The sequence below is a fragment of the Osmerus eperlanus genome, chromosome 8 (genome assembly GCF_963692335.1).
Source record: "Osmerus eperlanus chromosome 8, fOsmEpe2.1, whole genome shotgun sequence".
Classification (NCBI taxonomy): Eukaryota; Metazoa; Chordata; class Actinopteri; order Osmeriformes; family Osmeridae; genus Osmerus; species Osmerus eperlanus.
Window position 1 is genome coordinate 4,302,190 of NC_085025.1, and position 21,983 is coordinate 4,324,172.

At 46.7% G+C, this 21,983-nt stretch overlaps 3 protein-coding genes across 3 annotated transcripts in view; 1 reads left to right on the forward strand and 2 right to left on the reverse strand.

Moving 5' to 3' along the window:
* Window positions 1-21,983, reverse strand: part of LOC134025319 (solute carrier family 25 member 47-A-like) — a 312,104-nt gene that overhangs the window by 205,852 nt on the left and 84,269 nt on the right. The window lies entirely within an intron of this gene.
* LOC134025177 (MAPK/MAK/MRK overlapping kinase-like) lies at window positions 10,794-14,262 on the forward strand. The gene is made up of 12 exons (XM_062468073.1): window positions 10,794-10,843; window positions 11,022-11,136; window positions 11,278-11,367; window positions 11,650-11,720; window positions 12,017-12,095; window positions 12,219-12,267; window positions 12,353-12,531; window positions 12,702-12,803; window positions 13,017-13,190; window positions 13,325-13,442; window positions 13,580-13,732; window positions 14,167-14,262. The coding sequence occupies exons 1-12, from the start codon at window positions 10,837-10,839 to the stop codon at window positions 14,260-14,262; spliced, it is 1,233 nt and encodes a 410-aa protein (XP_062324057.1). The 5' UTR covers window positions 10,794-10,836.
* Window positions 14,467-20,966, reverse strand: wdr20b (WD repeat domain 20b). The gene is made up of 4 exons (XM_062467046.1): window positions 20,559-20,966; window positions 18,776-18,958; window positions 17,053-18,468; window positions 14,467-16,688 (listed from the first exon to the last, which is right to left on the reverse strand). Exons 1-4 carry the CDS (start codon window positions 20,805-20,807, stop codon window positions 16,635-16,637), a joined length of 1,902 nt encoding a protein of 633 aa, XP_062323030.1. The 5' UTR covers window positions 20,808-20,966; the 3' UTR covers window positions 14,467-16,634.

Sequence of the window (21,983 nt, forward strand, 5' to 3'; positions counted from 1 at the left end):
AGTGGGTTTGCGCCTGTGAATAGACGCTGCAGCTCAGCCTAGGCAAAACTTCGGAACCCAACCTTTTAAGTCTTCTCCATTGTGTTGATAAATAAAACAACAGTTCCTTTGGTTGCTTATGTCACAGAGTAGATCCAAACAACAGGCTATTAATTTGGGGGGTTGCATAGCACCTCATATTCCCCAAAAGTTTTCCTAAAACATTTTTATTCATTAATTTAGAATGCAATGAATACACACACGAGAATTCGACTCAAGCACAAATGAATAGGCTGTGCAGATGTAGCCCATTCTCGATGACGTCACATGAAATCAACTCATGACCCACACTTGCAGCTTCAGATCTCGCCGGACACGGTGGCGCGTGCCTGTAGTCCAAGTTACCGGGAGGCTGAGGTTGTCGGATCGAATGAGCCTGGGGTTTGTGGGATGCAGTCCACTATGTCGAACGGGTGTCCAGACTAAGTTCGGTATCGATATGGTGCTCCTGGGGAAGCCCGGGACTACCAGGTCGTCTAAGGAGGGGTGTACCGGCCCAGGTCGGAAACAGAGCAGGTCAAAGCCCCCGTACCGTCCAGTAGTGGGTTTGCGCCTGTGAATAGACGCTGCAGCTCAGCCTAGGCAATACTTCGGAACCCAACCTTTTAAGTCTTCTCCATTGTGTTGATAAATAAAACAACAGTTCCTTTGGTTGCTTATGTCACAGAGTAGATCCAAACAACAGGCTATTAATTTGGGGGGTTGCATAGCACCTCATATTCCCCAAAAGTTTTCCTAAAACATTTTTATTCATTAATTTAGAATGCAATGAATACACACACGAGAATTCGACTCAAGCACAAATGAATAGGCTGTGCAGATGTAGCCCATTCTCGATGACGTCACATGAAATCAACTCATGACCCACACTTGCAGCTTCAGATCTCGCCGGACACGGTGGCGCGTGCCTGTAGTCCAAGTTACCGGGAGGCTGAGGTTGTCGGATCGAATGAGCCTGGGGTTTGTGGGATGCAGTCCACTATGTCGAACGGGTGTCCAGACTAAGTTCGGTATCGATATGGTGCTTCTGGGGAAGCCCGGGACTACCAGGTCGTCTAAGGAGGGGTGTACCGGCCCAGGTCGGAAACGGAGCAGGTCAAAGCCCCCGTACCGTCCAGTAGTGGGTTTGCGCCTGTGAATGGACGCTGCAGCTCAGCCTAGGCAATACTTCGGAACCCAACCTTTTAAGTCTTCTCCATTGTGTTGATAAATAAAACAACAGTTCCTTTGGTTGCTTATGTCACAGAGTAGATCCAAACAACAGGCTATTAATTTGGGGGGTTGCATAGCACCTCATATTCCCCAAAAGTTTTCCTAAAACATTTTTATTCATTAATTTAGAATGCAATGAATACACACACGAGAATTCGACTCAAGCACAAATGAATAGGCTGTGCAGATGTAGCCCATTCTCGATGACGTCACATGAAATCAACTCATGACCCACACTTGCAGCTTCAGATCTCGCCGGACACGGTGGCGCGTGCCTGTAGTCCAAGTTACCGGGAGGCTGAGGTTGTCGGATCGAATGAGCCTGGGGTTTGTGGGATGCAGTCCACTATGTCGAACGGGTGTCCAGACTAAGTTCGGTATCGATATGGTGCTTCTGGGGAAGCCCGGGACTACCAGGTCGTCTAAGGAGGGGTGTACCGGCCCAGGTCGGAAACGGAGCAGGTCAAAGCCCCCGTACCGTCCAGTAGTGGGTTTGCGCCTGTGAATAGACGCTGCAGCTCAGCCTAGGCAAAACTTCGGAACCCAACCTTTTAAGTCTTCTCCATTGTGTTGATAAATAAAACAACAGTTCCTTTGGTTGCTTATGTCACAGAGTAGATCCAAACAACAGGCTATTAATTTGGGGGGTTGCATAGCACCTCATATTCCCCAAAAGTTTTCCTAAAACATTTTTATTCATTAATTTAGAATGCAATGAATACACACACGAGAATTCGACTCAAGCACAAATGAATAGGCTGTGCAGATGTAGCCCATTCTCGATGACGTCACATGAAATCAACTCATGACCCACACTTGCAGCTTCAGATCTCGCCGGACACGGTGGCGCGTGCCTGTAGTCCAAGTTACCGGGAGGCTGAGGTTGTCGGATCGAATGAGCCTGGGGTTTGTGGGATGCAGTCCACTATGTCGAACGGGTGTCCAGACTAAGTTCGGTATCGATATGGTGCTCCTGGGGAAGCCCGGGACTACCAGGTCGTCTAAGGAGGGGTGTACCGGCCCAGGTCGGAAACAGAGCAGGTCAAAGCCCCCGTACCGTCCAGTAGTGGGTTTGCGCCTGTGAATAGACGCTGCAGCTCAGCCTAGGCAATACTTCGGAACCCAACCTTTTAAGTCTTCTCCATTGTGTTGATAAATAAAACAACAGTTCCTTTGGTTGCTTATGTCACAGAGTAGATCCAAACAACAGGCTATTAATTTGGGGGGTTGCATAGCACCTCATATTCCCCAAAAGTTTTCCTAAAACATTTTTATTCATTAATTTAGAATGCAATGAATACACACACGAGAATTCGACTCAAGCACAAATGAATAGGCTGTGCAGATGTAGCCCATTCTCGATGACGTCACATGAAATCAACTCATGACCCACACTTGCAGCTTCAGATCTCGCCGGACACGGTGGCGCGTGCCTGTAGTCCAAGTTACCGGGAGGCTGAGGTTGTCGGATCGAATGAGCCTGGGGTTTGTGGGATGCAGTCCACTATGTCGAACGGGTGTCCAGACTAAGTTCGGTATCGATATGGTGCTTCTGGGGAAGCCCGGGACTACCAGGTCGTCTAAGGAGGGGTGTACCGGCCCAGGTCGGAAACGGAGCAGGTCAAAGCCCCCGTACCGTCCAGTAGTGGGTTTGCGCCTGTGAATAGACGCTGCAGCTCAGCCTAGGCAATACTTCGGAACCCAACCTTTTAAGTCTTCTCCATTGTGTTGATAAATAAAACAACAGTTCCTTTGGTTGCTTATGTCACAGAGTAGATCCAAACAACAGGCTATTAATTTGGGGGGTTGCATAGCACCTCATATTCCCCAAAAGTTTTCCTAAAACATTTTTATTCATTAATTTAGAATGCAATGAATACACACACGAGAATTCGACTCAAGCACAAATGAATAGGCTGTGCAGATGTAGCCCATTCTCGATGACGTCACATGAAATCAACTCATGACCCACACTTGCAGCTTCAGATCTCGCCGGACACGGTGGCGCGTGCCTGTAGTCCAAGTTACCGGGAGGCTGAGGTTGTCGGATCGAATGAGCCTGGGGTTTGTGGGATGCAGTCCACTATGTCGAACGGGTGTCCAGACTAAGTTCGGTATCGATATGGTGCTCCTGGGGAAGCCCGGGACTACCAGGTCGTCTAAGGAGGGGTGTACCGGCCCAGGTCGGAAACGGAGCAGGTCAAAGCCCCCGTACCGTCCAGTAGTGGGTTTGCGCCTGTGAATAGACGCTGCAGCTCAGCCTAGGCAATACTTCGGAACCCAACCTTTTAAGTCTTCTCCATTGTGTTGATAAATAAAACAACAGTTCCTTTGGTTGCTTATGTCACAGAGTAGATTCAAACAACAGGCTATTAATTTGGGGGGTTGCATAGCACCTCATATTCCCCAAAAGTTTTCCTAAAACATTTTTATTCATTAATTTAGAATGCAATGAATACACACACGAGAATTCGACTCAAGCACAAATGAATAGGCTGTGCAGATGTAGCCCATTCTCGATGACGTCACATGAAATCAACTCATGACCCACACTTGCAGCTTCAGATCTCGCCGGACACGGTGGCGCGTGCCTGTAGTCCAAGTTACCGGGAGGCTGAGGTTGTCGGATCGAATGAGCCTGGGGTTTGTGGGATGCAGTCCACTATGTCGAACGGGTGTCCAGACTAAGTTCGGTATCGATATGGTGCTCCTGGGGAAGCCCGGGACTACCAGGTCGTCTAAGGAGGGGTGTACCGGCCCAGGTCGGAAACGGAGCAGGTCAAAGCCCCCGTACCGTCCAGTAGTGGGTTTGCGCCTGTGAATAGACGCTGCAGCTCAGCCTAGGCAATACTTCGGAACCCAACCTTTTAAGTCTTCTCCATTGTGTTGATAAATAAAACAACAGTTCCTTTGGTTGCTTATGTCACAGAGTAGATCCAAACAACAGGCTATTAATTTGGGGGGTTGCATAGCACCTCATATTCCCCAAAAGTTTTCCTAAAACATTTTTATTCATTAATTTAGAATGCAATGAATACACACACGAGAATTCGACTCAAGCACAAATGAATAGGCTGTGCAGATGTAGCCCATTCTCGATGACGTCACATGAAATCAACTCATGACCCACACTTGCAGCTTCAGATCTCGCCGGACACGGTGGCGCGTGCCTGTAGTCCAAGTTACCGGGAGGCTGAGGTTGTCGGATCGAATGAGCCTGGGGTTTGTGGGATGCAGTCCACTATGTCGAACGGGTGTCCAGACTAAGTTCGGTATCGATATGGTGCTTCTGGGGAAGCCCGGGACTACCAGGTCGTCTAAGGAGGGGTGTACCGGCCCAGGTCGGAAACGGAGCAGGTCAAAGCCCCCGTACCGTCCAGTAGTGGGTTTGCGCCTGTGAATAGACGCTGCAGCTCAGCCTAGGCAATACTTCGGAACCCAACCTTTTAAGTCTTCTCCATTGTGTTGATAAATAAAACAACAGTTCCTTTGGTTGCTTATGTCACAGAGTAGATCCAAACAACAGGCTATTAATTTGGGGGGTTGCATAGCACCTCATATTCCCCAAAAGTTTTCCTAAAACATTTGTATTCATTAATTTAGAATGCAATGAATACACACACGAGAATTCGACTCAAGCACAAATGAATAGGCTGTGCAGATGTAGCCCATTCTCGATGACGTCACATGAAATCAACTCATGACCCACACTTGCAGCTTCAGATCTCGCCGGACACGGTGGCGCGTGCCTGTAGTCCAAGTTACCGGGAGGCTGAGGTTGTCGGATCGAATGAGCCTGGGGTTTGTGGGATGCAGTCCACTATGTCGAACGGGTGTCCAGACTAAGTTCGGTATCGATATGGTGCTCTTGGGGAAGCCCGGGACTACCAGGTCGTCTAAGGAGGGGTGTACCGGCCCAGGTCGGAAACGGAGCAGGTCAAAGCCCCCGTACCGTCCAGTAGTGGGTTTGCGCCTGTGAATAGACGCTGCAGCTCAGCCTAGGCAATACTTCGGAACCCAACCTTTTAAGTCTTCTCCATTGTGTTGATAAATAAAACAACAGTTCCTTTGGTTCCTTATGTCACAGAGTAGATTCAAACAACAGGCTATTAATTTGGGGGGTTGCATAGCACCTCATATTCCCCAAAAGTTTTCCTAAAACATTTGTATTCATTAATTTAGAATGCAATGAATACACACACGAGAATTCGACTCAAGCACAAATGAATAGGCTGTGCAGATGTAGCCCATTCTCGATGACGTCACATGAAATCAACTCATGACCCACACTTGCAGCTTCAGATCTCGCCGGACACGGTGGCGCCTGCCTGTAGTCCAAGTTACCGGGAGGCTGAGGTTGTCGGATCGAATGAGCCTGGGGTTTGTGGGATGCAGTCCACTATGTCGAACGGGTGTCCAGACTAAGTTCGGTATCGATATGGTGCTTCTGGGGAAGCCCGGGACTACCAGGTCGTCTAAGGAGGGGTGTACCGGCCCAGGTCGGAAACGGAGCAGGTCAAAGCCCCCGTACCGTCCAGTAGTGGGTTTGCGCCTGTGAATGGACGCTGCAGCTCAGCCTAGGCAATACTTCGGAACCCAACCTTTTAAGTCTTCTCCATTGTGTTGATAAATAAAACAACAGTTCCTTTGGTTGCTTATGTCACAGAGTAGATCCAAACAACAGGCTATTAATTTGGGGGGTTGCATAGCACCTCATATTCCCCAAAAGTTTTCCTAAAACATTTTTATTCATTAATTTAGAATGCAATGAATACACACACGAGAATTCGACTCAAGCACAAATGAATAGGCTGTGCAGATGTAGCCCATTCTCGATGACGTCACATGAAATCAACTCATGACCCACACTTGCAGCTTCAGATCTCGCCGGACACGGTGGCGCGTGCCTGTAGTCCAAGTTACCGGGAGGCTGAGGTTGTCGGATCGAACGAGCCTGGGGTTTGTGGGATGCAGTCCACTATGTCGAACGGGTGTCCAGACTAAGTTCGGTATCGATATGGTGCTCCTGGGGAAGCCCGGGACTACCAGGTCGTCTAAGGAGGGGTGTACCGGCCCAGGTCGGAAACGGAGCAGGTCAAAGCCCCCGTACCGTCCAGTAGTGGGTTTGCGCCTGTGAATAGACGCTGCAGCTCAGCCTAGGCAATACTTCGGAACCCAACCTTTTAAGTCTTCTCCATTGTGTTGATAAATAAAACAACAGTTCCTTTGGTTGCTTATGTCACAGAGTAGATCCAAACAACAGGCTATTAATTTGGGGGGTTGCATAGCACCTCATATTCCCCAAAAGTTTTCCTAAAACATTTTTATTCATTAATTTAGAATGCAATGAATACACACACGAGAATTCGACTCAAGCACAAATGAATAGGCTGTGCAGATGTAGCCCATTCTCGATGACGTCACATGAAATCAACTCATGACCCACACTTGCAGCTTCAGATCTCGCCGGACACGGTGGCGCGTGCCTGTAGTCCAAGTTACCGGGAGGCTGAGGTTGTCGGATCGAATGAGCCTGGGGTTTGTGGGATGCAGTCCACTATGTCGAACGGGTGTCCAGACTAAGTTCGGTATCGATATGGTGCTTCTGGGGAAGCCCGGGACTACCAGGTCGTCTAAGGAGGGGTGTACCGGCCCAGGTCGGAAACGGAGCAGGTCAAAGCCCCCGTACCGTCCAGTAGTGGGTTTGCGCCTGTGAATAGACGCTGCAGCTCAGCCTAGGCAATACTTCGGAACCCAACCTTTTAAGTCTTCTCCATTGTGTTGATAAATAAAACAACAGTTCCTTTTGTTGCTTATGTCACAGAGTAGATTCAAACAACAGGCTATTAATTTGGGGGGTTGCATAGCACCTCATATTCCCCAAAAGTTTTCCTAAAACATTTTTATTCATTAATTTAGAATGCAATGAATACACACACGAGAATTCGACTCAAGCACAAATGAATAGGCTGTGCAGATGTAGACCATTCTCGATGACGTCACATGAAATCAACTCATGACCCACACTTGCAGCTTCAGATCTCGCCGGACACGGTGGCGCGTGCCTGTAGTCCAAGTTACCGGGAGGCTGAGGTTGTCGGATCGAATGAGCCTGGGGTTTGTGGGATGCAGTCCACTATGTCGAACGGGTGTCCAGACTAAGTTCGGTATCGATATGGTGCTCCTGGGGAAGCCCGGGACTACCAGGTCGTCTAAGGAGGGGTGTACCGGCCCAGGTCGGAAACGGAGCAGGTCAAAGCCCCCGTACCGTCCAGTAGTGGGTTTGCGCCTGTGAATAGACGCTGCAGCTCAGCCTAGGCAATACTTCGGAACCCAACCTTTTAAGTCTTCTCCATTGTGTTGATAAATAAAACAACAGTTCCTTTGGTTGCTTATGTCACAGAGTAGATCCAAACAACAGGCTATTAATTTGGGGGGTTGCATAGCACCTCATATTCCCCAAAAGTTTTCCTAAAACATTTTTATTCATTAATTTAGAATGCAATGAATACACACACGAGAATTCGACTCAAGCACAAATGAATAGGCTGTGCAGATGTAGCCCATTCTCGATGACGTCACATGAAATCAACTCATGACCCACACTTGCAGCTTCAGATCTCGCCGGACACGGTGGCGCGTGCCTGTAGTCCAAGTTACCGGGAGGCTGAGGTTGTCGGATCGAATGAGCCTGGGGTTTGTGGGATGCAGTCCACTATGTCGAACGGGTGTCCAGACTAAGTTCGGTATCGATATGGTGCTTCTGGGGAAGCCCGGGACTACCAGGTCGTCTAAGGAGGGGTGTACCGGCCCAGGTCGGAAACGGAGCAGGTCAAAGCCCCCGTACCGTCCAGTAGTGGGTTTGCGCCTGTGAATAGACGCTGCAGCTCAGCCTAGGCAATACTTCGGAACCCAACCTTTTAAGTCTTCTCCATTGTGTTGATAAATAAAACAACAGTTCCTTTTGTTGCTTATGTCACAGAGTAGATTCAAACAACAGGCTATTAATTTGGGGGGTTGCATAGCACCTCATATTCCCCAAAAGTTTTCCTAAAACATTTTTATTCATTAATTTAGAATGCAATGAATACACACACGAGAATTCGACTCAAGCACAAATGAATAGGCTGTGCAGATGTAGACCATTCTCGATGACGTCACATGAAATCAACTCATGACCCACACTTGCAGCTTCAGATCTCGCCGGACACGGTGGCGCGTGCCTGTAGTCCAAGTTACCGGGAGGCTGAGGTTGTCGGATCGAATGAGCCTGGGGTTTGTGGGATGCAGTCCACTATGTCGAACGGGTGTCCAGACTAAGTTCGGTATCGATATGGTGCTCCTGGGGAAGCCCGGGACTACCAGGTCGTCTAAGGAGGGGTGTACCGGCCCAGGTCGGAAACGGAGCAGGTCAAAGCCCCCGTACCGTCCAGTAGTGGGTTTGCGCCTGTGAATAGACGCTGCAGCTCAGCCTAGGCAATACTTCGGAACCCAACCTTTTAAGTCTTCTCCATTGTGTTGATAAATAAAACAACAGTTCCTTTGGTTGCTTATGTCACAGAGTAGATCCAAACAACAGGCTATTAATTTGGGGGGTTGCATAGCACCTCATATTCCCCAAAAGTTTTCCTAAAACATTTTTATTCATTAATTTAGAATGCAATGAATACACACACGAGAATTCGACTCAAGCACAAATGAATAGGCTGTGCAGATGTAGCCCATTCTCGATGACGTCACATGAAATCAACTCATGACCCACACTTGCAGCTTCAGATCTCGCCGGACACGGTGGCGCGTGCCTGTAGTCCAAGTTACCGGGAGGCTGAGGTTGTCGGATCGAATGAGCCTGGGGTTTGTGGGATGCAGTCCACTATGTCGAACGGGTGTCCAGACTAAGTTCGGTATCGATATGGTGCTTCTGGGGAAGCCCGGGACTACCAGGTCGTCTAAGGAGGGGTGTACCGGCCCAGGTCGGAAACGGAGCAGGTCAAAGCCCCCGTACCGTCCAGTAGTGGGTTTGCGCCTGTGAATAGACGCTGCAGCTCAGCCTAGGCAATACTTCGGAACCCAACCTTTTAAGTCTTCTCCATTGTGTTGATAAATAAAACAACAGTTCCTTTTGTTGCTTATGTCACAGAGTAGATTCAAACAACAGGCTATTAATTTGGGGGGTTGCATAGCACCTCATATTCCCCAAAAGTTTTCCTAAAACATTTTTATTCATTAATTTAGAATGCAATGAATACACACACGAGAATTCGACTCAAGCACAAATGAATAGGCTGTGCAGATGTAGACCATTCTCGATGACGTCACATGAAATCAACTCATGACCCACACTTGCAGCTTCAGATCTCGCCGGACACGGTGGCGCGTGCCTGTAGTCCAAGTTACCGGGAGGCTGAGGTTGTCGGATCGAATGAGCCTGGGGTTTGTGGGATGCAGTCCACTATGTCGAACGGGTGTCCAGACTAAGTTCGGTATCGATATGGTGCTCCTGGGGAAGCCCGGGACTACCAGGTCGTCTAAGGAGGGGTGTACCGGCCCAGGTCGGAAACGGAGCAGGTCAAAGCCCCCGTACCGTCCAGTAGTGGGTTTGCGCCTGTGAATAGACGCTGCAGCTCAGCCTAGGCAATACTTCGGAACCCAACCTTTTAAGTCTTCTCCATTGTGTTGATAAATAAAACAACAGTTCCTTTGGTTGCTTATGTCACAGAGTAGATCCAAACAACAGGCTATTAATTTGGGGGGTTGCATAGCACCTCATATTCCCCAAAAGTTTTCCTAAAACATTTTTATTCATTAATTTAGAATGCAATGAATACACACACGAGAATTCGACTCAAGCACAAATGAATAGGCTGTGCAGATGTAGCCCATTCTCGATGACGTCACATGAAATCAACTCATGACCCACACTTGCAGCTTCAGATCTCGCCGGACACGGTGGCGCGCGCCTGTAGTCCAAGTTACCGGGAGGCTGAGGTTGTCGGATCGAATGAGCCTGGGGTTTGTGGGATGCAGTCCACTATGTCGAACGGGTGTCCAGACTAAGTTCGGTATCGATATGGTGCTTCTGGGGGAGCCCGGGACTACCAGGTCGTCTAAGGAGGGGTGTACCGGCCCAGGTCGGTAACGGAGCAGGTCAAAGCCCCCGTACCGTCCAGTAGTGGGTTTGCGCCTGTGAATAGACGCTGCAGCTCAGCCTAGGCAATACTTCGGAACCCAACCTTTTTATATCTCTATCGTTGTTAAGACGTCGCTCTGGATACGTTTCTGCTAAATGACTAAATGTAAGACGTTTTAATATGTACTTTGTTCAATAGGCAATAGGCTACATTTTTTGTAATATTATTTATACCGCCTCCTACTGAAATTACCTTTAAATTGCACAGCTTTCAGTGTTCAGGCCATACTTGGCAGAGGTCTCTTATGACCCTCAGAATGATGTCATAATTTCCCATTAATGTGTCATTAGGATATGTTGTGATGTATGTGTCTGTATTACACATCAGTCTACATTATAATTGTGGCCATGTGAAGAGCAATATGTCATTCAGAGCTCTACCTAAAAACTGAAGAATGAATAGTAAGAATTTTAGTGCAAATTTATATTATTTTAACTTAATTCATTTGTGCTTTTATTTATGGGTTGACTTAGACATGTCATAAGGACTATGGGCCATTATTGGATTGAATATATTTCCAAATTCTTCCTGGCAGTACCCAAGCATTCAGTATGTCATGTTTTTTCTGTTCTGTCATAGAATATAGAACAATCAAGAAGATTGGAGAGGGGACATATGCTGTTGTGGTTAAGGCCAAAAGTCTGGAGGATGGAAAATGCTATGCCTGTAAGACATTGAAGCACACTTTAAGAAGGTAACTCACAACACTTGTAAATTGATACCATACATATCTCTTTTTATACTTACACTGACACCAATTCAACACGAAAAGTAATACACATCATGGCACAGATTTGTATATTTATTTCTGTAAATCTTCTGTTTGGTTTTTCAGTTGGAACCATGTTTACAACCTGAGAGAGGTCCAAGCTCTGAGGAGGCTGGGCTCACACCCCAACCTCCTGCAGCTCCATGATATCCTTTTGTGAGTATTGAGCAACAGTAGCTACTAGATCAAGTTAATGTGTGGTAGTTGATTCAGGCAACTTGGCTGATTGGTGTAATATGTGTTGTAATGATGACATTACCTGCTTCCCAACAGTATCTTATTTTGCTGTTTGTTTGATGAATAGGTGTTTTGAAACATTCAAGCCAATTCACTAACTTATTGCTCCAACTATCCAAGACATCCTGCCAATAGATCAACTGAAAAAAACAGACGCAAAATCAAAATGACTCATTCTCTTTTGTCTTGTGGGCTGTTTAGTGATCTGGAAACTGGCTCAGTGTCCCTGGTATTTGAACTGATGGAGATGAATATATTTGAGTTGATCAAAGGTCAGTGACATGAGGCAACATGTCCAAAAGTTCTGTTCTATCAATCAATGTCTGTTTGTCCATCCATCCATCCATTCATCCATCCATCCATCCATTCATCCATGTCTTCTCTTCCGTCATCCCACTCACCTATCCACCCATGTTATTGTAACTGAGGAACAGTACAAGTTATGCAAAATACAAACAATACAGGCTACCTGATGTTGGACAGTTCACCATACTGTTCACAGTATATGACGTTGACCAGAAAGGAATCCGAACTATCTGACATGCTAAAAAGTATGTTTTATTTTAAGCTCGCCAGTATCCCATGCCAGAGAGCAAGATCCAGAACTACATGTACCAGCTTTGCAAGTCTCTCCACCACCTGCACAGGTATGCTCTGGAGTTATTCTGCAAGCACAGTCTAGTAGTCGTAGTAAATTATTGTTTATAACACTTATAAAGATGAGAAAACAGCCATGGTGGACAAAACACAACCTTTCTTCACTTTGTCAGCAACGGGATCTTTCACAGGGATGTCAAACCTGAAAACATTTTGATCAAGGTGAGACAGCCAGTCCACTCCACAACACTTCACATCTCAACATCATTTAATACAGATGCAGTATTAGAACCAAATACCCCAACAGCATAACACTCTGAAGCTGGGAGACTTTGGCTCCTGTAATAGTCTCTACGCAGGACCTCCCTACACTGAGTACATCTCCACCCGGTGGTACCGCGCACCGGAGTGTCTGCTTACTGACGGACATTACTCACACAAGATGGACTTGTGGAGCGCTGGCTGCGTCTTCTATGAGATCCTCACGTAGGAATACATTACACTGGGCATCAGAACAAGCGGTCACCCTATAGGAAACGTGAACTATTGAAATGTTATGGTGAAACAAAATGTCTCGTTAGAATATGCTGTTATTTCTAGTTTCATTTTTCTTCTCCAGGTTTTCACCCCTTGTCATGACTTCCTGTCCGCTCCAGGTTTAGACCTCTCTTTCCTGGATCCAGTGAGCTTGACCAGGTGTCAAAGATCCATGATGTCCTGGGAACACCCAAACCCGCTGTTCTTAGGAAGTTCAAGCCGTGAGTAAAGGGCTTCTACCACTTTGACATCCATAGTTGATCAGCCAGTTCCTCTTCCAAAACCAGTCATAGTAAAAGAAAAATTACAATCAAGCTGATTGCAGCAATCTCTAAATCAAGCTGATTGCTGTCAATAGGCAATTCTAATGCTACTTTCTACCCTATATCCATTCATTTGAAACCACTGTTTGAAAGTAGACTCATTCCCGTTAGATATCGTAAGGTGGCCTTCAACTTTACAAAGAGGAAAGGCAGAGGTCTGTCTGCTCTGATCCCTCAGTGCTCTGAGACGAGCATGTCCTTGCTGCGCCGCATGCTGCAGTACGACCCAGAGGAGCGCATCAGCTCCAGAGCTGCACTGCAGCATCTCTGGTTCCGAGAACAGCGGTGAGTCTCTGGGACACCAACCCACTCTGCCAGTCTAGCCTGACTGAACACAATGATTGTATTGTTGACTGTCCCAACCGTTTGCAGACAAAACCGTGACTGTACGTGTGTGGGTATGTTGATTTTTCTGGCAGGCTGGAGGAGAGGATAGCCACTAGCCTGACTCGAAAAACCAGCATGGATCTAGAGAGAGGACAGAGAAGCACCCACACTCCCAGCGCTGGAGACAACCAGAAACACAGGACGCGACAGGTCCTTACACACACATACACAGAATTTTGGAACACCGATCAACTAGAGGGCCAAGCCAATATGGCCGGCCAACATTCCAACTGCAAAAGTAATCAACTCCACCTATCACAGCCTGTTTGATCGTGTCTCCTTTCCAGGCCTGTCAGGCAGTGAAGCTGCCCAGGCTGAACCAAGCCATCCATCCTTCCCCCAGGGCTTGCCCCGACTCCCTGCCCTTCTGCTCAGCCAGGGGCAACCAAGAACGCCTTCCACCCATCACCAACAGGATCAATCGCTCCACTTGCCAGAAGGTAAGGATTCTAAAACTTTCAAATACATAGAAAAGGGAATTGAGAAGTTCTATGAGTTATGTAAGTTGTAAGGTAAGGATTCTAAAACTTTCAAATACATAGAAAAGGGAATTGAGAAGTTCTATGAGTTATGTAAGTTGTAAGGTAAGGATTCTAAAACTTTCAAATACATAGAAAAGTGGATTGAGAAGTTCTATGAGTTATGTAAGTTGTAAGGTAAGGATTCTAAAACTTTCAAATACATAGAAAAGTGGATTGAGAAGTTCTATGAGTTATGTAAGTTGTATAAATACTGTAAGAGCAACCTTGGGGCTTAGCATGGGCAGTCAGGTTATTCATGTCCATACTACTGTATGTATCAGTGACCTGTCAATCTGAACTGAGTGGTGATGTCCTACTGAACTCCACTCATGGCTGTTCTGGTGTTCCTGCAGCCCAGAGAAGAGGTTCCACTGCAGGCTAAGGAGAGAACCATCTTTCCCCCTCTGGGCAACACCAACAGGAAGGAGTCACGAAGCCCTCACACATAATATGTTAATCTTAGCTTCTCTCATACCACGTGCCAACTTATTAAAACTAGATTCAACATTACACAAAGTGAATCATTTCACGGCATGCTTGTGGACAATTCTGTGCATAATCCTCATAACTTAACCCAAGCTTTTTGAAAAGAAAAAAAAATTGCCCTATTGTTACTAGTTCCCTATGCGCAAGAAAGAGGCCAGAGACAGGTGGTCTGTCAAAGCTGTTTAATAGATATAACATGGAGGAAAAAAGCTCCCACTGTTAGAATCCTCACACCCCTCCTCTGTGGGTGCTCTGAGTACTTGCTGGATCCAAGCACCCTTACCATCAAGTACTGACGTTTTATCAACAGTGTCAGTCAGTTCACACAATGACGACATGAGTCCCCATCATCGTTCCTCATAGCACCCATGACCTCCACCCCCATGACGCAACACCGGACCAGTCTGGTTGGTTATGTAGGTGAGTGAGTTATTCACACATGTCAATGCACTGGTGCTAATGGGTGAAGGGACTATGTCAGTCTTAGTCTTCTGTGGTTTACCTGAGCTCTGAGTGATGGCTGAGTTAGACGGCTGCACTTCGGCCTTCCTGCCTACCTGGAGGACCCTGCAGCCACAGGCTAGCTAGCGCTCAGCACTACCTATTAGTTAAGAGGATTTTATAGACATCTCCTATACCAAATGTTTCATTAAGAAAAATACACCTGAATTTTCTTTATGTACAACAGAAAAGAAACATTAACCTGCATATTCAAGATTCATTTTAATATTATTATGTATATATTTTCTGCATTAGAAATATCACTATTTTCTGAAATGAGGAACTTCCAACTAGAAATAATGATCATTTCACCCATAAATCATTGAAGTACAATATTTACATATATAATACAGAGCCCATTTTAATCTGAAACAATATTAAAATAAATGTTCAATAGATACAAAGGTTTTTATTCTATTTATATTCCAACCTTGTCAGGGAGTCCTTGCACACTCCAAAATTGTAAAGCCATTCTCTTCTAATAAACTATTAAGTGCAAACAATTTTATCTTATTTTTCTTTCTTTAAAAAAAACCTATGATTGCAGCATCCAGAGTTCAGACAGAGGGGGATGACGTCATAATCCCAAGTGCATCCAAGGCCTTCTTCGAAAAAAGAAAAGAAAACGTTATGTCCCGTCATACTTAAATGAATTAAAAAATAAAAAGAAACAGAAAATTACAGAACAAGAAAAATCAGTGCAAAATACTCAAGCTATGATATTCTGATTGAGATTTTCAAAAGCCTTTTTTTTTGTCTTGGAAAAGGAAGCAAATGACTCCCTTATCTGTGAGCGTGAGATCGAGCTGTATCAGAGCCAGTCAGGAAGGTGAGACCAGAGGAGAGACCAGAGGAGAGACCAGAGGAGAGACCAGAGGAGAGACCAGAGGAGAGACCAGAGGAGAGACCAGAGGAGAGACCAGAGGTGAGACCAGAGGAGAGACCAGAGGAGAGACCAGAGGAGAGACCAGAGGAGAGACCAGAGGAGAGACCAGAGGAGAGACCAGAGGAGAGACCAGAGGAGAGACCAGAGGAGAGACCAGAGGAGAAACCAGAGGAGAGACCAGAGGAGAGACCAGAGGAGAGACCAGAGGAGAGACCAGAGGTGAGACCAGAGGTGAGACCAGAGGAGAGACCAGAGGAGAAACCAGAGGAGAGACCAGAGGAGAGACCAGAGGAAAGACCAGACGAGAGACTAGAGGAGAAACCAGAGGAGAGACCAGAGGAGAGACCAGAGGAAAGACCAGACGAGAGACTAGAGCCTATTCTGACAACAACCTGCCTGTCCTTACGTCCTGTGCGGTTTGTTTGGAAGAAGCCAGGTACAAGAGATGTGTATAAAATATGGCAGAAGTTCCCACATAGGACCCTGTTGTCGACCTGGATAAAGCCTTCCCCACACTGCGCTTACCCCTGTCCAATTTCCTTCAGGTCAGTCCCCACGTGGAAAGGAAGCCACAGGTTGTTTTCAGACTAAGCTGGACACAAGCTGATTAGAACCAAGGTGGAAGCAAACTGAAAGCAGCCTGCTCAGATCCCTGATCAAACGAAACAGTAAAAATCTCCAAGACCTGTTCAAGCTTGCATCTCTCACATCCTTTCCCCACTTGTCAGACAGCGTGTTGGTACTACCATACACAGTCACAGCTATCTGGACATGAAAAGGAACCCAATCAGAGCATGGGAGGTGGGAATCACACTGATGATGATGGTGATGATGATGGGGGTGATGATGATGATGTGAGAGTGAAGAGCAGCGCTGCAGGGCCTGGGTCTGGGTGATCCCGTCTCTGTGCAATGGAGCTAGGTTAAGCAGCAGCAGCAGGAGCCAGGGCTATACTACTGTCCCACTGGGGGAGTTGGCTGGGTTCTGGGATGATAGTAAACCCTGTGTCCGAGAGAGAGAGAGAGAGAGAGAGAGAGAGATAGAGGGGGAGAGAGAGATAGTTGGGTTAGACTGAGAGGAACACATAATGAACACATGAGAATTGTGAAAGTATCGTGGAGTTAGTCCTATTGGTAAGTTAGGGTAGTTGGCACCTCTGTTTATAAACGAGGTGTCTTCGACCCTAACATACCAACATGTATGAAACTATTATACAGCCTACTATTAATCAATGTAACTATTAAACAAGTTATTACATTTATATATATTTTTTTGTCCCATCTCTAGGGACTGATTTCGCAGTATAGGCCAGCGGATTAATCACATCCCAGTAACCAGGGGGAGGGGGGAGGGATCAACAACTCACCACTTTCCCCGGCCTGGCCCATGTGCAAATGAAGCCCTCCTGACAGGCTGTGACCAGACAGTCCTCCAGGAAGATTAACACAGTGAGTCTCTCGTGAGCGATCTTCTTACACACCAGGGGCTCCAGCAGAGGAACGTCCTCCATGCGCGGGCACAGCAGGGTGCCCAGAGTCTTAGCGGCGTCTGCCTTGGCCGTCCGTGCCGAGCTCAGCTGGTTGAGCTTGTCGCTGCTCTTGCTGCTAATGTGGCCCATGCTGTGGTTGCGTTTGTGGTCCTTCTCGTGGCGCTCCTTGCGCGTGTCGTGCAGCGACAGCGTGGCGAACTTGCTGACGCCCGTGGCGATGAAGGCGCTGTCGATGATGCTGCCGCCCTTCGTACTGCTGCCGCTGCTCCCGGTGTGGCTGTTGGGGGTGCTGCCCCCTGCTGGGTTGGAGGAGTGTGGCAGGCTGTTGGAGCGAGGGAGGGGGGCAGGGAGGGAGTTAGCGGGGTTGCCACTGTTACTACTACTGCTTACACTGTTGTTGCCGTTTGTGCCGGAGGGATTTGAGATGGTGGAGTTGGTGGTGGTGGTCGTAGTGGTGGTGGTAGCAACAGTCACCCCAGTGGCAGGAGGGGGGCTGGTGGCACTCATGACGTTAGTGTGAGTTCTGGTACGGGACAGGGGGAGATGGGGGAAGAGAATGTCCTCTGTTAGGTCCCACAGGCACAGCTGTGTGTCCTGCCCCACTGAGCCAAACCGGTAGGTCACGCTGACCGGCCTCCCATCTGTGGAGTTCCTCTTGGAGAGGCGTGACTGGCTGCTGTTGGCCCGGTCTCTACCCGCTCCGAAATGGATCTGCTCGTGGAATTCCTCGTCGCTGCCGCTGAACTCAGCCGGCGGGTCGCTGTCCTCCACGCTGGTCGTGCAGTGATCGAACGCCACCACGCTCACCCACGACTTGTGACCGTGACCCCTTGCGATCACCCTGCAGTCTGAGAACGACCATACGGTCACCAGGTCGTCCTCGCCGCCCGCTACGATGTACCGTCCGTCTGGGCTCCAGCACACACACAGCAGCCCGCCAAAATAGCTCTTCATGGTTCCGTGGAGCTCCGCAGCATCGAAGCCAAACACCCGCAAGAAGCCGTCCTGGCTGGCACAGGCCAGGAACTTACCGTCCGGCGAGAAGGCAAACTCGTTGAGCGCCCCCTCACCCACAGTCCAGCGGAGTAAGGGATTGCGGGCGGACTTGCTCTTGCAGGTGTGCACGGCGTAGCTTTCGCCCTGCTTTAGGAGCTGGTAGTGGGGCGCCGTGGTGCCGCAGGTGTGCTCCACGTTGTACAGGTACAAACTGCCGCTGGAGTGGGCCACCAGGAACAGGCTCTCAGAACCAGGGACCCACCGCACGCACGTCACCCGAGACTTGTCTATTAGTCTCTGGGGGAGGAGAGACAAAGAAGCTTGTGAGGGCTTGTGAGAACACCTGCTTTTCAGAAAAGTACGGCACTCTTGGAATTTGACACTCGATCATTGACAATCGTACATGGAAATGATCTGTCTACGCCTCGCAGAAAGTACAGGAAGTAGACATTCATTGACTACCTGTATTTTTTGTTTTGTTCCATTCATGTACTGACTTGTGTGGGACAAGCAGAGAAGAGAGGCTATGGTGGACATGCAATCTGCTTTCAAGATGGTAATTAAAAGACACAAACTCTGATCCATAAGGGAGTGGGGTACCCACCTCCTCATTGAAGAGCTTGCTGGTCTCCTTCTTGATGGGGTCGATGAGCTGTACCTGTCCGGCAGAGAAGCCCACCAGCAGGGACACGCTCTCCGCCGTGGCAGTGAGGGGGTTGAAGTCATGACACGTGGGCTGCGTTCCTTTGTATATCCTCTTGTCTATAGGCTTGCTAAGATCTGCTGCCTGGAAGGTTCGAGGACACGTTATTACACACGCCTTTAGTTCATTATCACAAAAAGATCTGCTGTGACTAAATCCGACATATCCAAGCACGATTCCTGCGATGACTTTGAACAGCCCAACAACAATCTGACTCTTGTCTTCAGGGATTGTCTGGTAGAAGATTTTGACACAGAAAATGCACCAACAGCACGAACGCAATCAAAAATAAACCTCCAGTCCAAGGCTACAGCAGATCCAATCAATTGACTTCATCAAACAAGTAGCAACTGGTAATACTTGTTATCATCTACACTGGACCCAAGACACTGTTTCTGCACCTATCTGGGGGTAATGATGTCTGAAACACTGGCAATCATTACCCTAGAGACTGAGGCCCAGAAGGGAATGTAGGTTACCCTGCAGTGCCTGTGTCTACCAACAGGTGGCTGGGCTATGCAAAGTTAAAACTAGATCAAGCTGAACTAGGGCCAAACTGGTGAAAATGTTAAGTTGCTGTTATGTGAACTCCAGAAACATCACCTACAATTAACTTGCTTGTTCAGAGTTTATAGGATTGATGTTATCAATATAATAAATGATCCACTCGCAAATTGGATAGGATTGAGATTATCAATATGGCCAATGATCCACCAGCAACTAATCAACTGGGGTTGCAATGGGATATAAGTAAGGTAGCACTTAGTCAATGGGATGATTAGATGTAAATTGACACAATATATCAACCTTTGTTGGACTATAACTTCACAATCAGTTCTAAAGACATATTCAATATCAGGGTTGAATGTAAGGTGCGTTAGGCTACTATGGAAGAAACCACAGCTGTGTGCGATGATCATCACCACAACCACCTCTGTCAACAACCACTTCTCGCTAAAATGACAACACCCCCATGTACAAACATGAGGTCACAACCACCGCAACCCGCAAGGCTCACTTGAGCATGACATCAACAAAAATAGCCCAGCATTGTTCCACACAAACACACTGTCATTAAATGACAGACACACAAACACTGTCTCCCTTCAGACTAACATCGAGGCCTGTCTAACTAACGACCATTCTGTGTAATGTTAGCACACAATACATTATTATAACCCCTAGCTAACTGAATAGGTCAGTACTGCAATGAATCTGTCAATATACATTCTACTTTACAGTGCCTATTGTCAATGACGGGACGTGTCACACTGGATGTCAACATCGTGTCGCACTCATCTCATGACGAGCCATTCCTTCACTCCAAGGTTAAGCGTGAACATTTCGAGTGCAATTCAGCCTCGAAAGAATGTAATGTCACACACGCTGCACCGGCAAGTTGAAAAGTTCGCCAGCACTAGAATGCGGGAGTTAACTTCGTTACAACTAGTTAGCTACACTTAGCACATCCTGGACAAGGTGCGGGCAAAACAAACTGTGGCGATGCTAGCTAAATTAGCTAGGTAGCTAACGTTAGCTAGCTGGCCAGATATATGGCCTAGCTTGACTGGCTATCTGCGCACGTCAATGAAACAACCAAATTGACAGGCATAATGCAACATATTTGAAGACAGACATTATCTCCATTGCTTTAAATGCGTTATAATAAAACAATGTTATTTACCTTTCTCACGCCTTTGTAAATATAAAAGTACAGTTCCCGGCCCACATTGAAACAGATTCTGTCGCCGTTACCGGACTGATCGTTCACATTAACGAATGATACCTTAACTGGATTCGAGCCCTGTGAGTTAAAAGGCACCCTGTTTGGGCGGCTGTATTCGGAGTGAGTGAGGAGTTTATAGACACCTTCCCGAGTGGTGAATTGAGTTTTAATTTCGTTCATCTCCTTCCCTCCTCCCTCCGCCGCCATCTTGGAAATTGGCGTTCATCCTGTCCAAACCCCGGATCTTACCCACAGTGCATGCGTTCAGCCGTTGATTCCAGAATTTAGGAGTAACTTTTGTTAAGAGTACTTGGGCTATCCTGCGGTGTACTGTGTTCCGATTTATCAGTGTTTTTGCAAAGCTACTTTACGGAAATTGTAGGATCTAAACAAAACTATGGTCATTTGCTTTCAGGGGGATGAGTAAAGTCTTCGTGATTGTTGAGTAAACGTCTTAGCTTAAGAAAGATGCCAGAATTAGACAAATAGCATTGTATAAAGTTAACGATTAATTATGTAAAAAAAATAGAACAAAAAATAAATTATATTCATACCCGAGTGTGCTCACGTCTGCGCTAAAGTATTCCACACTGAAACGTTTAACGTCAAAGGTTTGCTCATTTGTAACTAATTTCTCTCTAATTCTCTCCCATGTCTGATCAAGTTATAAAAAAGAGAAGAGTACATTTGAAACGCCAGTTGAAATTAAATGAAAACATGACTATCATAAACCCACGACTCAGACTGGAAGATCACAATCATATTGTGTTAACTTGCACTGTAGAAGTTGGAAACCAAGAAGCGAGGATTCATCATGCTCAATTGAGGTCAAAGTATATTTAAAATGGTCTGCTGTTTCATCTGGAAGGAGACAGCGTTAACAACTTTTAACGTTCAGATTACTGGTGTGGTAGAAATGAATAGCAGTGCCATCCTCTGTATAGCTGAAGTCATAGCACCCTAGTCATCACTACACGAATATTCTAGTCTTTACTAGTATAATCAATTATCTTCTACCGTCTAGGCCTGTGTTTTACGTTTGAACTGGTTTCATGTACTCTGCATTAAGTAGGATAAAACATGTTTATACAATCCTTTTGTTGATTTTGATGTATGATTTTCAAAAGCAATACATTAAACACCTAGGCAACATGTATGTTTGGTCATTTTGGTTTATTTTCCATGTGTGCCAACATTTACAACAAAACGTTCTTGAATATAAAATAAAAATGCATTTGATTGATTTTGAATGTGTTCAACTATATGAGATCTAATGAACAACTATTTAAGTGTAAAAACTCAGAATCTTAGGTGTACACTTCTTTTCTTCTTAAACAGAAAAGGACCAAAATAACCACCAGCCCACAGCCTGTCTGAATTTCT

What these genes read in the sequence shown, in the direction of transcription:
- LOC134025177 (XM_062468073.1), top strand. An exon ending in CTGAAAACATTTTGATCAAG is followed by an intron (nt 12,268 to 12,352) that starts GTGAGACAGCCA and finishes ATACCCCAACAG; the next exon opens with CATAACACTCTGAAGCTGGG. An exon ending in CTCTGGTTCCGAGAACAGCG is followed by an intron (nt 13,191 to 13,324) that starts GTGAGTCTCTGG and finishes TTTTTCTGGCAG; the next exon opens with GCTGGAGGAGAGGATAGCCA.
- wdr20b (XM_062467046.1), bottom strand. Translation starts at nt 20,807, where the DNA reads ATGGCGGCGGAGGGAGGAGGGAAGGAGATGAACGAAATTAAAACTCAA. An exon ending in GCAAGCTCTTCAATGAGGAG is followed by an intron (nt 18,469 to 18,775) that starts GTGGGTACCCCA and finishes CTCCTCCCCCAG; the next exon opens with AGACTAATAGACAAGTCTCG. An exon ending in GGGCCAGGCCGGGGAAAGTG is followed by an intron (nt 16,689 to 17,052) that starts GTGAGTTGTTGA and finishes TCTCGGACACAG; the next exon opens with GGTTTACTATCATCCCAGAA.